The sequence below is a fragment of the Adelges cooleyi genome, unplaced genomic scaffold (genome assembly GCF_023614345.1).
Source record: "Adelges cooleyi isolate 19-005CV unplaced genomic scaffold, UGA_ACOO_1.1 ACOO_flye_CR_arks_rails_tigmint_CR_PRNA_574, whole genome shotgun sequence".
NCBI classification, from domain to species: domain Eukaryota; kingdom Metazoa; phylum Arthropoda; class Insecta; order Hemiptera; family Adelgidae; genus Adelges; species Adelges cooleyi.
Window position 1 is genome coordinate 6852582 of NW_026096268.1, and position 10389 is coordinate 6862970.

The following is a 10389-nucleotide window of genomic DNA, read 5'->3' on the forward strand; positions in this document are numbered from 1 at the left end:
GCTGCTGTTTTTGTTGTTGTAACACAGTGACCATAAAATCCACTCTTTTCTTCGCCCACGGCACGCACCAAAACGCCCGAGCTTCTATCTCTCTCTTTCTCTATAGGCGAATGTCACACAAGTCCCGAAAAATCGAAATATTCCTAATCGTTCCTGGTCTAATAGATCAAGAGAGAGAGAGCTTTAATTTTCAACACGCAACTGAATATGTCATAGGCGCAAGTAGAGGGAGTCCGGAGCTTAGGGTGGTATAGCACCCCAAATTTTTAAATAAACCTCCTCTGATTGTAAGAGTGTTTATGTTTCTGTTAAAACCTCTGCATATAAAAATGTTTAATATTGAAACACCAACAACTTTGTCCAACAAGTTCAACATGTTAAATTGTTATACAACGTCCTTGCTCAAAAACACCATTAACCTCATTAATTAAAATTAAAATTTAAGTGCCTGCTTTTTTGATAGATTTTTTGACTATAAATTAAAAATACTTGCTGAAAGCAAAAGTTTCCTGGTAAAAAGTAAAAATGTGAATAAGAAAGCTAATCAAATTTAAAAACCTCGAATTTTATCGATTTTTTTCTTCGAGTATTGTTTGTTATTCTTTGTACAATATTTATATTTATATCTGTGTATTACATTGTAATAAAAATAACAAAATGTCACAATAAAAGTATAAAACCTAGTATAAACAATTAATGTGTGCGAAAACTTGAACCATTATTGGGGATAAATGTTCACAAAGACTTCAAAAATATATCGCAGTAATTACCTTGGTAAATGCCGCACTTAATATAATAAAATGCATACATTTTTATAGTGCTACAAAAATCATAATAATTGCAGAGTGCTAAAAAAACACATAACTACTACTATTTCCAATGCCATAGGTCCATCAACTGTTATTTGTTGAGGGCGATAAGATAAAATATTACAAGTGGTTGTGGTGCTATAAAGAAATAGAAATCGTGGATACTTCAAAACCTCATCTTGGAAAAACTTTTATTGATAATAAATAATTTTCTGTGAAGCCCGAGTTTAGTGCAACTAAAGTAAATTTAAATGTAATTAAGTTATCGTTGTTCTTGTAATAATTTTGGATAATCGATACAATTTTTTTGTATATAATATATAATTTAACCTGAAATCAAGTTAACATGGCCGATATCTATCTAATCTAACTTTATTTTTTTTAACTCAAAATGTTGTCTATATATTTTCTTCCTTACTGAATGCTGTTTCCATAAATAGTCTAGGCAGCTATATTATACTAATACAGGTTTTTGGAGCTTGTTCAATTTTGCCAATTAAATATTTAAAAAATCCATTAATCATCTTCGCCACACATAAGCCTATCAAGATGGATTTGTAAGCACATTTTAGTTTTAAGCCATAAGTGTTGTAAGTTAATTAGTAAACTTGGCACAGCGCTTCATTACACTTGAAATAAATGTACTGATAAAAGGATAATTTTGTTTTTTACCTTTTTGAGGCGTTTGAGACAGCTAGATAGCGTGACCTGTGCGCATTCGACACAAATTTAACAGTGGAAGATGAAAAGAATACATTAAAAAAATAATATTATTTATTGTTAAATTAAAAAAACATTTTTTAAAAATTAACCTTATTATACTTTACTAGCGCAGCTAGTTATACTTTATAAAATCGGTTGCAAGTTTAAATTTTAATATCAATTAAACAACAAGTTTGGGCGGCTCTGTATTTTCAACAATCCACGATTCTCCGCTTTTGCCGTGTTCCAAGATTTCAATTAAAGCCTTTCCCACGTGCTCCGCTCTGATAATTTATATAATACAAATATAAATTATAAGTATTCATATTTTAATCAAAATATAGTAATAAAAATAAGTATATACACTAAACGGAGACACAATATTTTATTCGTGTTTTTTTATCAATTAATTTCACTGTTCACAGTACTTGCATTTAACATGTTCTTTATTGCACCTTATATATTATTATAATCGATGTACATGATTTACACCGGGTTAGTACTTGGACTTAGTTGGGCATATTTTTAATTTACATTAATTAAAATCCACAATTAATAATTTCCTCTCGAACGAATTTCTTAGTTTCACGTATAGTGATTTCAGTCTTCTCCTAAGCACAATTTTTGGCTGTACGAAAATCCAGACCCTCGTTGATACAATACTTCCTTAGGTTTATTTTGAACATAGGTATAATATTATAGATTAACAAGAATTATTAGGCACCTTTTTTCTGGGTAAAGCCTATATCGTTTCTCACTTTACAGCCTCTCGAATATTTTAGTTGCCTAAAATTTATTTTATATTATAGCGTTAATATTTGAAATCGATTATGTTCAAACCAGGATTCGATCCTATTTTGTAGCTTTCCTAAAGTCTAACACATCCTTTAGGACGCATGCTGACCTGGTCTGGAAGTTTCCCAGTCCCCGGGTCCGGTCGTTGGCCCGGCTCGGGCACATTTACTACCTATACACATGCCCGGTCAGGTGGTATACTTACTCTTGATAAGACAGTCGTTTTTGGGTTTCGTAAAATTCTTCAGCGTTGTCTTCGTGCCAAAACGTCGATCTGTTAACGTCGACGGCTAAAGGTGTCCTAGTGAAACCCGGGCAAATTGATAACATTCTGATTCCGTGCAGGTCAAAGTTTTTTGGATCCTGTACAGTTAAAAAACGACAATACGATTTACATAGTACCGTTTATCGTGTGTATTCCACTCGTTGTGGTAAAAAAAAAAAAACAAATCTATTCCAATTTATCGTGTCAGTATACATACCCCGAGAGCTTTTGTGAATTCTACAACCGCTTTTTTCGTCGAACTGTAAACCGGGAAAAATAGCATATTCTTGTCGTAGGCCAATATCGACGCCGTCTGAACTACGGTGCCGCCGGTGCCCCCGTACGCCTTGCCCATGTACTTTATAGCCAGCATAGTTCCTCGTACGACTCCGCCCTTAGAACACAAACGATTACATATTGTGGAGAAACAGGAAAGTGAATGATAGTGTAAATTATGTGAATCGCCGATTGAAAGCGGCCGGATTTTAAGGAGTTTTATATAATTATGTACGCAATGTTCAAGAAAAAAGCCGACCTGACTTTATCCTCAGAAAATCGCTTGTTAGCCAACTTAAACCGACATTTACGTTAAGAATTGTAAACAGCACATTAATTTTAATTACAGTCCAACCTAGTCGCTCCAAAGTCCAAGGGTCCACTCAACATTCTCATCTCGGACACTTCGATATTTTCCTTTTCTCCGTCTCTTTTTTTATACTATGTAATCAATAATCATGAAAAATAATATTTTTTTTTATAATGAGGACCTAGGCAGTTCCATCTTTACCATGACCCCCGCCTGATGGGGGCCTCGAATAATACAACTTAAATTTAAAAATTGATTTTTTTTTGTTTTCTCAAAGGGCCCCAAACTTAATGTGTTCAAGGGTCTCTGCAAATCTTAAGACGGCCCTGCGTCTAGGTGTAGTGTTATACTAAATGCGACATAAAAATGTATAATACTTAAGTATCAAACTTGTTTATACGACCGTACATAATTTACGTTGACTGCGTTAGACCAATTGACTAACGAATTGTCCATTACGCCAGCGTTATTGATAATAATATCCAATTTTCCATATTTTTCTATGCATGTTTTAAATGCATCTGTAAATGAAAAAAAATCGAACATTTCAAAAATAGCGGCCGGTTTAAAAAAAAGTAGGTACCTATGTGTAACCCTTCAATTGAATCAAAATAAATTAAAACCAACATTTCCTTATTTCTTAATCTCGACGGTATTTTACCAAAGGATAAAGCCGCTCAGTAAAAAATTGAACTCACTTTCAAACTGAACATCGTCCGTGACATCACATTGTACGGGAATGACGTTTTCGTTTCCATACTCGACGGCAAAATGTTCAGTAGCAGTTTTACACGCTTGAAAATTTATGTCGCTAACAGCTACCTAAAATGATAACAACGACGGTCTAAATTTAGTTGACGATTTCAAATTGTCGTGGAGAAATGTTTGTTTTTCGTTTTCATACCTTTACGCCGTTTTGCAATAAACACTTGACGTATTCGAATCCAATACCCGAAGCACCACCCGTGACTAAAGCAACTTGATCTTTGAATATCATGACTATTATTATTATTAGTAATAATTAGTGACGTTCATGCATTCGTCCGACATCGAAAATACCGTACAATTATGTAGGAAACTGGAATTATAGGTATGAATTGCAGGTGTCGGTTAATCGGGCCAGTATAATATTATGAAATACAACAATACCACCACCACATTAAACTTTACTGTGTTTTGTGATCATATTAATCGCTGGCTCGCCGCGTTCAGATAAATAAATCATTATTGAAACATCTCATCTTCTGATAACAATACTCCATAGTATGTATTTGTCTATGCCGATAACAACTATTACGGCCAAATTCCACCATTTCACTTAAACGAGGCTGTGCATTTCATTTCGTGGCCATAATATCATTATGTAGCGATTGAGAAAATGATTTAAAAATCCAAGCATCGCTGCGACCGTTGATGAACGCCATATGAACTAAATTCCTAACAAAATTTCTCACCTCTGCTTCGCCACACACATTTTTAGCTAGCAACTAACCTAGTTTTAATTTTCCATACACATAATCTATTACACGCATAGGTACATTTTTTTAATTCTTGGGACGCTTTTCTTATTCAAAACTATACGTCCTAATAGGACCAGTCTTGATGAAAATATATTTTGCTCTATTGTTGACCTTCCTGGCATAAAATTCAAGTTGGTCATCCGATCCGCGGTTGTTTCCCTCCTCAATCTTTTCTCTATTACTTCTGCCAAAATGGCTCATTAATTTTATACCTCTACGATTTTAAAAACTGAAACTAGATAACCCAACACCCAACCGAAAGAGTTATTATGAACAATAGATAATGGATATAGGCAGACATCGGGAGGGGAGGAGGCTTAGCTCTCCCAAAATTATTATTTAAAATAGTAGTTTTAGCATGTTACCAAGAACAAGTTATATAACATATAAACTTTGCTATTTTTAGTCACTTAATTTTTTTAGTGAAAAAAACTGCAATTATTAACTTTTTTTTAACTAAATTAATTAACAAAAAATATTTTTAAAAATATGATCGATGCCTTGAAAATGTCATGAAGAATCCAAACATTTTTTCAAAACTTAAATCTGGGTATTCTTAATAACAGTACGTTTGGAGTAGAACGAGTCGTTTTCGACCAAAAATACGCAGGTGTAGAAGCCACGGATTGTTTAATTTTGGTGTAGGTTAAGTTGCCTATCTATTTATTTAGGCGCTAGAGCATTTCTAGTCATTCTACTAATTGTATACGTTTTGTTTTTTCGTCGTTCTTAAATTAAACATTTATTTTAGTTGATAATGAATATAAAAAAAAAAAAACATCAGCAGCCTAACTGCTGGTAGCCCTACGATTAACGTCCCTCCAGGCATGTTGATCGAAAAGTTCACTGAATCGTCAACGTTTTACAATATGGATAATATACTAACTGCATATTATAAGTACAAAATATGATAGGCTAACTGCGCTTTGGTGTTCGTTTTGGTCTTGATAGTACACAGCCAAATCCACATCATACGCAAGACCATGTAATTTCTATTTCAGTTCGTTTGCCTCCGTGGATAAATTTTACCTTCAAAGTACTGACGCACATTCACATTATACCACATTTAGGTAATTCATAAAAATACACATTTATTTATAAGAAATAAACTTCGACCTCAATATCTATTCAAGCCTCGAGGTTATCTCTTGTTAACTTATCCAAACTGAAGGTTTATGGTATGTACATTATTAATTACGACAAGAGTTTATAGACATTTACCATACATGTTGCTTATTTACTGAAAACTTGACTTTTACAATTTTTATATTTTAACGATACACAAACAATAACCACTCTGTTTTCGTTTACATTGATTATTTTTCAATCAATTTTTTTTTTCACAATGTATCAGGTAACTTAAAACAAATCAGACCCCTCATAATAGTCAATAGGAGATTCAATGATCTGAGATATAAGGCAGAAAATTGTTTACATTCATACGCTCCCAAGTTCATCTGTCATTTTCCTAAAATCCAATTCATCGTTTGTAGTCAAAGTAATGACGTAACGAGTTCCGAATATTATAAAAAGGAAAATCAGTGTCAAAGTTTTTGACTTTATGTAAGGTAACAAAATAATATATTACATAGGAAGTAAAATAAAAATACTGTACAATTAAATAGTATTATTACATTTCACGGGAAAATATAATTAACTAATTTAATCCAACAATGTATCTCCTTCAACAATTTCTTTTAAGCTCAAAACCTCCATGTAAGTTGTACCCTTTGGATCTGACCGTATAAGTTCATCCAACTGCCTGTAAATACCGGGATCGATGAGTAAAACCTAGAAATAAAAAAAAAGTGTATTATTTATTGTGGTTGCCAATAGGAATTAAGGCTTTAGAAAATGTATGCCAAAGAAGCATTAAAACGGCATCTACTAGCATTTAGTAAAGCGCATTGTATAGGCAATTTTTCACTAAAACTTTACTTTAAGCAAAAATGTTTAAACATAAATATTACCATAAAAAAGGAGAATCAATTTTGATATTTAATTTTTTTTTTTTCAATTTTTATAATGCATGTATGATCTATTTTTGTACAAAAATAGATGTTTCTACTTCAAACATGTACTGTTTCTAAGAATACTCCGATTTAAGCCTTGAAAAAATATTTAAATTCTTCATAACATTTTCAAGGCATCAATTGTGGCACATTTTAAAATTATTATTTGTTAATTAATTATTTCATTGTAAAAAAACTGCAATTATTAAGTTTTTTAAAATAAATAAATTAGTTAACAAAAAAATGTTTTAAAACTATGACACAATCGATGCCTTGAAAATATTATGGAGAATTCAAATATTTTTTCAAAACTTAAATCAGAGTATTCTTAGGAACAGTACATCTGAAGTAGAATGAGTTATTTTCAACAAAAAATACGTAGGTGAGAACACATTTTTATCATATCAAGACATCAAAAACAAAAAACTACTGAACTTAAATAAAACCAAACACACCATTGAGAGTTCTCCAGATTCCATACTGACAGACTCGACAGATGATGCCAACGCAGAGAACTTGTCTTTAAATTTCTTTGCTTCTTTACTCGATGATTCAACTTTAAGTCTCATCATTGCTCTGTCTATTGGAAGTACAGACTTTATTAACTGTATGACTTCGAGAGCCTAGATATATAAATATATACATAAATAAATAACAAAGCTAACAGTTTTAGATAATTATACTTAAGTATTTAACTTTGAATTAGTAATTTTACTTTATATATGTATTAATAGGACGGCCCCAAACGTAGCACAGTAAATAGTATGTATCGACTTCTCAAATCAAAACTAATAGAAAATATAATTAACCAATTTGACTAAATTCCTTTTCTAAACCAATGCTAATAAAACCTAGCCTCAAACAAACTTCAATACCAAAATATTTCATCCCTGCTTTCCCACCCATTCTCAATACTATTTTCCTGATCAACTAAACAGGAAATGAGAGACAATGTTTTCAAAATGTTGCTAGGTGTAAACAGGTCTTCATAGGTCTTCAGTCATGTGATACAAATAAGAGAACAATAATAGATAGCAGGCGAAGGAAATCCCTCAACATAGTAAAAGGTCTTCTTAGATAAGCTTTCAAGCACATTGTTATTGAAAAAAGTAAACAGAATAGGTAATTTGTAATTTCATCAAAACTCCTAACCAACAAAATATGTTTAAAAAAGAATATAAAATTTTAGCTTATAGCTTCAAAAGTAAGTATGATGTTCAATTACAACCTTTGCCATCTTGGTGTCGGTATACACATAATTAAATATAAATTGCTGAAAGAAAATAATACTCTCAAACCTAGAAAAAACTTGAGCACTTATGGTTATATGTAATAAAATAATAATAAAAACCCTTAAACATAATAATTATACACTTATAACACTTAACAAACAAAAAAAATGTTGCTTATAACGTCATGTAAAATTAATACTTACTTGTTGTTTTGAATTTCTATTAGGTTTTACTGAATAATGCACGTCTTTCATAGCTTTTTCTACCATTGTTACTGAATACGGTCTTTTTGTTTCAGGATTAACACACTTATCTACAAAAAATAAGTTATATTCGTTATTGTTGTCATTTTATACTTGGCTAAAAAAATCTCAAAGGTTATACCAGCTACAATTGTGGCGATATCCTTAAACGATGCATCCAACTGTGCTGATCTTTCTTTATCAGATATTTGTAATTCTCCTTTTTCTAATATATGCTTACAAACTTTAGTCACATCATCAGTTTCGAATATCTTTTGTAAGTCTTCTTTTTTGGCTGCCTGTCCTTTAGAGACATTAGTGAATACTGTATGCGTTTGTAAAACTTCATCTATATCTTTCTCTCTGCAAATCGCAACGGACAAAATAAGTTGACTCTTTTCATTAGTTATTTTTTTTTACAATACGTACATCCCATTCCTCCACGAAACGACCTTATTTTTATAACATGCTATTTCGAAACGTTTGCCGCCTTTTTTCATACGCACAACGGCTACGTTTGTTAATCTAATCTGATTAGTAGGAGTAAATATTTTCGACATTATTTTAATTTATTAGAACAACTTTTTCTACAACTAATAAGTAATAACTTGTTTTAAATTTAATTAAACATAATATCTAATATCAATTATTAACAGTGAGTGATTGTGCAATGTGAATGATTGCATATTTTTCTTCTGTATAATAATATCACAGATAATTTTATCAAAATTATAAAAATGTGCCGTTTTAATGATAACGTTAATCCAAAAACGTTATATAAAACCCTCAACCATGGTTTGAACGACCTAATGATGTATGATAATAATATATTAAATGTCTAGAATTAGATAAGAATTAATTTGTTAATTTAATTTGTGATATGACCAATAAATAAAAAACCCACCAGAATTGTAGCATTATATGTTTTTCCAATACCAGCCAAATTAAAAAAAAATTACTACCGTTTTATTTGTTCATAATATAAATTTAAAATCATGTCAGAAGTAACTAATAAGAAAAAACCTTTCGACAAAAAAAAATGGCGAACAAAACAGTACAGCAAAAAACAAAAAAGTAAGTATAAAATTAATAATAATCACATATACGTATAAACAAAATTGAAGTTTTTCTGTTTGTCCGAGCTAAAAAAGTTGTAAATCAGTAACAAGGGCTAAATTAAAGTTCTGAATTTTTTTATTTTAATTATTCAGTAATTTAAATATAATATACCTTAAATGTGCTTAGTAACTTGAACTAAGTATATTTATACGGTTTTAACTTTTGTAATAATATAGGCATATAGCTCAATATGAATTTAAACATGATTATTTGTGTGTGTAACTTTACCAAACATATTGTTTTCAGTTCAGGAATGGGAAGAGCGCCGTAAAAAGGCAGTAATTAAAAAATATTATAAAGAATTAAGCGAGACAGATAGCCAAAAAAATAAAAATATTTCAAATAATAATGAATCTAAATCTAGTCTTGGATCCATGAGGTGAGAATTACTGTCATACTGACTTAGGTCATTATTATTATAGTTATACGTAAAATATTTTTTTCAAAAAAACTTACTTTTTAAATAGATTTAATCCATTTAAAGAAGCTCAAGAACACTACAATAGACTTCAAGAAGATAAAAAGGCTAGACGCTTAGAAGCGTCAAAGCGAAAAGAAGAAATTCAAAAGGCATTAGAAACATATAAAAATAAAAAAAAATATAAAAACAAGAAACTATGTAAAAATACAAGAAAAGGTCAGCCAGTAATGAAAGGAAGATTAGAACTTTTGTTGGAAAAGATAGAAGCTGATGTGTGTAATAACTAACATTACTTTAAATAAAAATTGTTTTGTTATAAAGAAATGACATTTGAATTACTACAAATAATATTAATGTCATTGCATTTATTAATATTGTTTTATATATAAGCAAAGTTATAAGCTTAGTCCCTTCCTCCTCCAAATATTTCTGTAACTCGCTCAAATTGTTTTGTTTATATGCGCAAGACATGAATAGTAGAAAAGTGATTTATGTATAAGTAGAATAAAGATTTTTTTTTAACTTGCACAAAACAATAATTTTTTAAAATATAACTATAAAATAAGAAAAAAGTAAATCAAAATATTAAATTTTATATTCAATAATAAAATATTTTATAAGAAGTAAAAAATGCCACCAAATAAAAATTACGCAAAATCAAAATTCAACATATTAGTGATTGATTG

The 10389-nt window shown here is 30.5% G+C and overlaps 3 protein-coding genes across 3 annotated transcripts; 1 reads left to right on the forward strand and 2 right to left on the reverse strand.

Annotated features, from left to right (window-relative positions):
* Positions 1 to 1565: 1565 nt before the first annotated feature.
* On the reverse strand, positions 1566 to 4323 carry LOC126843001 (15-hydroxyprostaglandin dehydrogenase [NAD(+)]-like). The gene is made up of 6 exons (XM_050580290.1): positions 4062 to 4323; positions 3856 to 3979; positions 3566 to 3678; positions 2789 to 2965; positions 2512 to 2669; positions 1566 to 1795 (listed from the first exon to the last, which is right to left on the reverse strand). Exons 1-6 carry the CDS (start codon positions 4152 to 4154, stop codon positions 1693 to 1695), a joined length of 768 nt encoding a protein of 255 aa, XP_050436247.1. The 5' UTR covers positions 4155 to 4323; the 3' UTR covers positions 1566 to 1692.
* A 1971-nt stretch (positions 4324 to 6294) lies between these two features.
* On the reverse strand, positions 6295 to 8848 carry LOC126843018 (ribosome maturation protein SBDS). Its single transcript, XM_050580312.1, has 5 exons — positions 8593 to 8848; positions 8306 to 8526; positions 8125 to 8234; positions 7145 to 7312; positions 6295 to 6468 (listed from the first exon to the last, which is right to left on the reverse strand). The coding sequence occupies exons 1-5, from the start codon at positions 8721 to 8723 to the stop codon at positions 6340 to 6342; spliced, it is 759 nt and encodes a 252-aa protein (XP_050436269.1). The 5' UTR covers positions 8724 to 8848; the 3' UTR covers positions 6295 to 6339.
* A 178-nt stretch (positions 8849 to 9026) lies between these two features.
* LOC126843244 (thyroid transcription factor 1-associated protein 26 homolog) lies at positions 9027 to 10027 on the forward strand. The gene is made up of 3 exons (XM_050580632.1): positions 9027 to 9237; positions 9529 to 9661; positions 9750 to 10027. The coding sequence occupies exons 1-3, from the start codon at positions 9159 to 9161 to the stop codon at positions 9988 to 9990; spliced, it is 453 nt and encodes a 150-aa protein (XP_050436589.1). The 5' UTR covers positions 9027 to 9158; the 3' UTR covers positions 9991 to 10027.
* Positions 10028 to 10389: the final 362 nt, after the last annotated feature.

Coding starts and splice junctions, on each gene's coding strand:
- LOC126843244 (XM_050580632.1), top strand. CDS start 9,159: ATGTCAGAAGTAACTAATAAGAAAAAACCTTTCGACAAAAAAAAATGG. Junction 9,238..9,528: donor GTACAGCAAAAAACAAAAAA/GTAAGTATAAAA, acceptor TATTGTTTTCAG/TTCAGGAATGGGAAGAGCGC. Junction 9,662..9,749: donor TCTAGTCTTGGATCCATGAG/GTGAGAATTACT, acceptor CTTTTTAAATAG/ATTTAATCCATTTAAAGAAG.
- LOC126843001 (XM_050580290.1), bottom strand. CDS start 4,154: ATGATATTCAAAGATCAAGTTGCTTTAGTCACGGGTGGTGCTTCGGGT. Junction 3,980..4,061: donor TATTGCAAAACGGCGTAAAG/GTATGAAAACGA, acceptor TTATCATTTTAG/GTAGCTGTTAGCGACATAAA. Junction 2,670..2,788: donor AATTCACAAAAGCTCTCGGG/GTATGTATACTG, acceptor TTAACTGTACAG/GATCCAAAAAACTTTGACCT.
- LOC126843018 (XM_050580312.1), bottom strand. CDS start 8,723: ATGTCGAAAATATTTACTCCTACTAATCAGATTAGATTAACAAACGTA. Junction 7,313..8,124: donor ATAGAAATTCAAAACAACAA/GTAAGTATTAAT, acceptor TTATATATCTAG/GCTCTCGAAGTCATACAGTT. Junction 6,469..7,144: donor AATCTGGAGAACTCTCAATG/GTGTGTTTGGTT, acceptor TTTTATTTCTAG/GTTTTACTCATCGATCCCGG.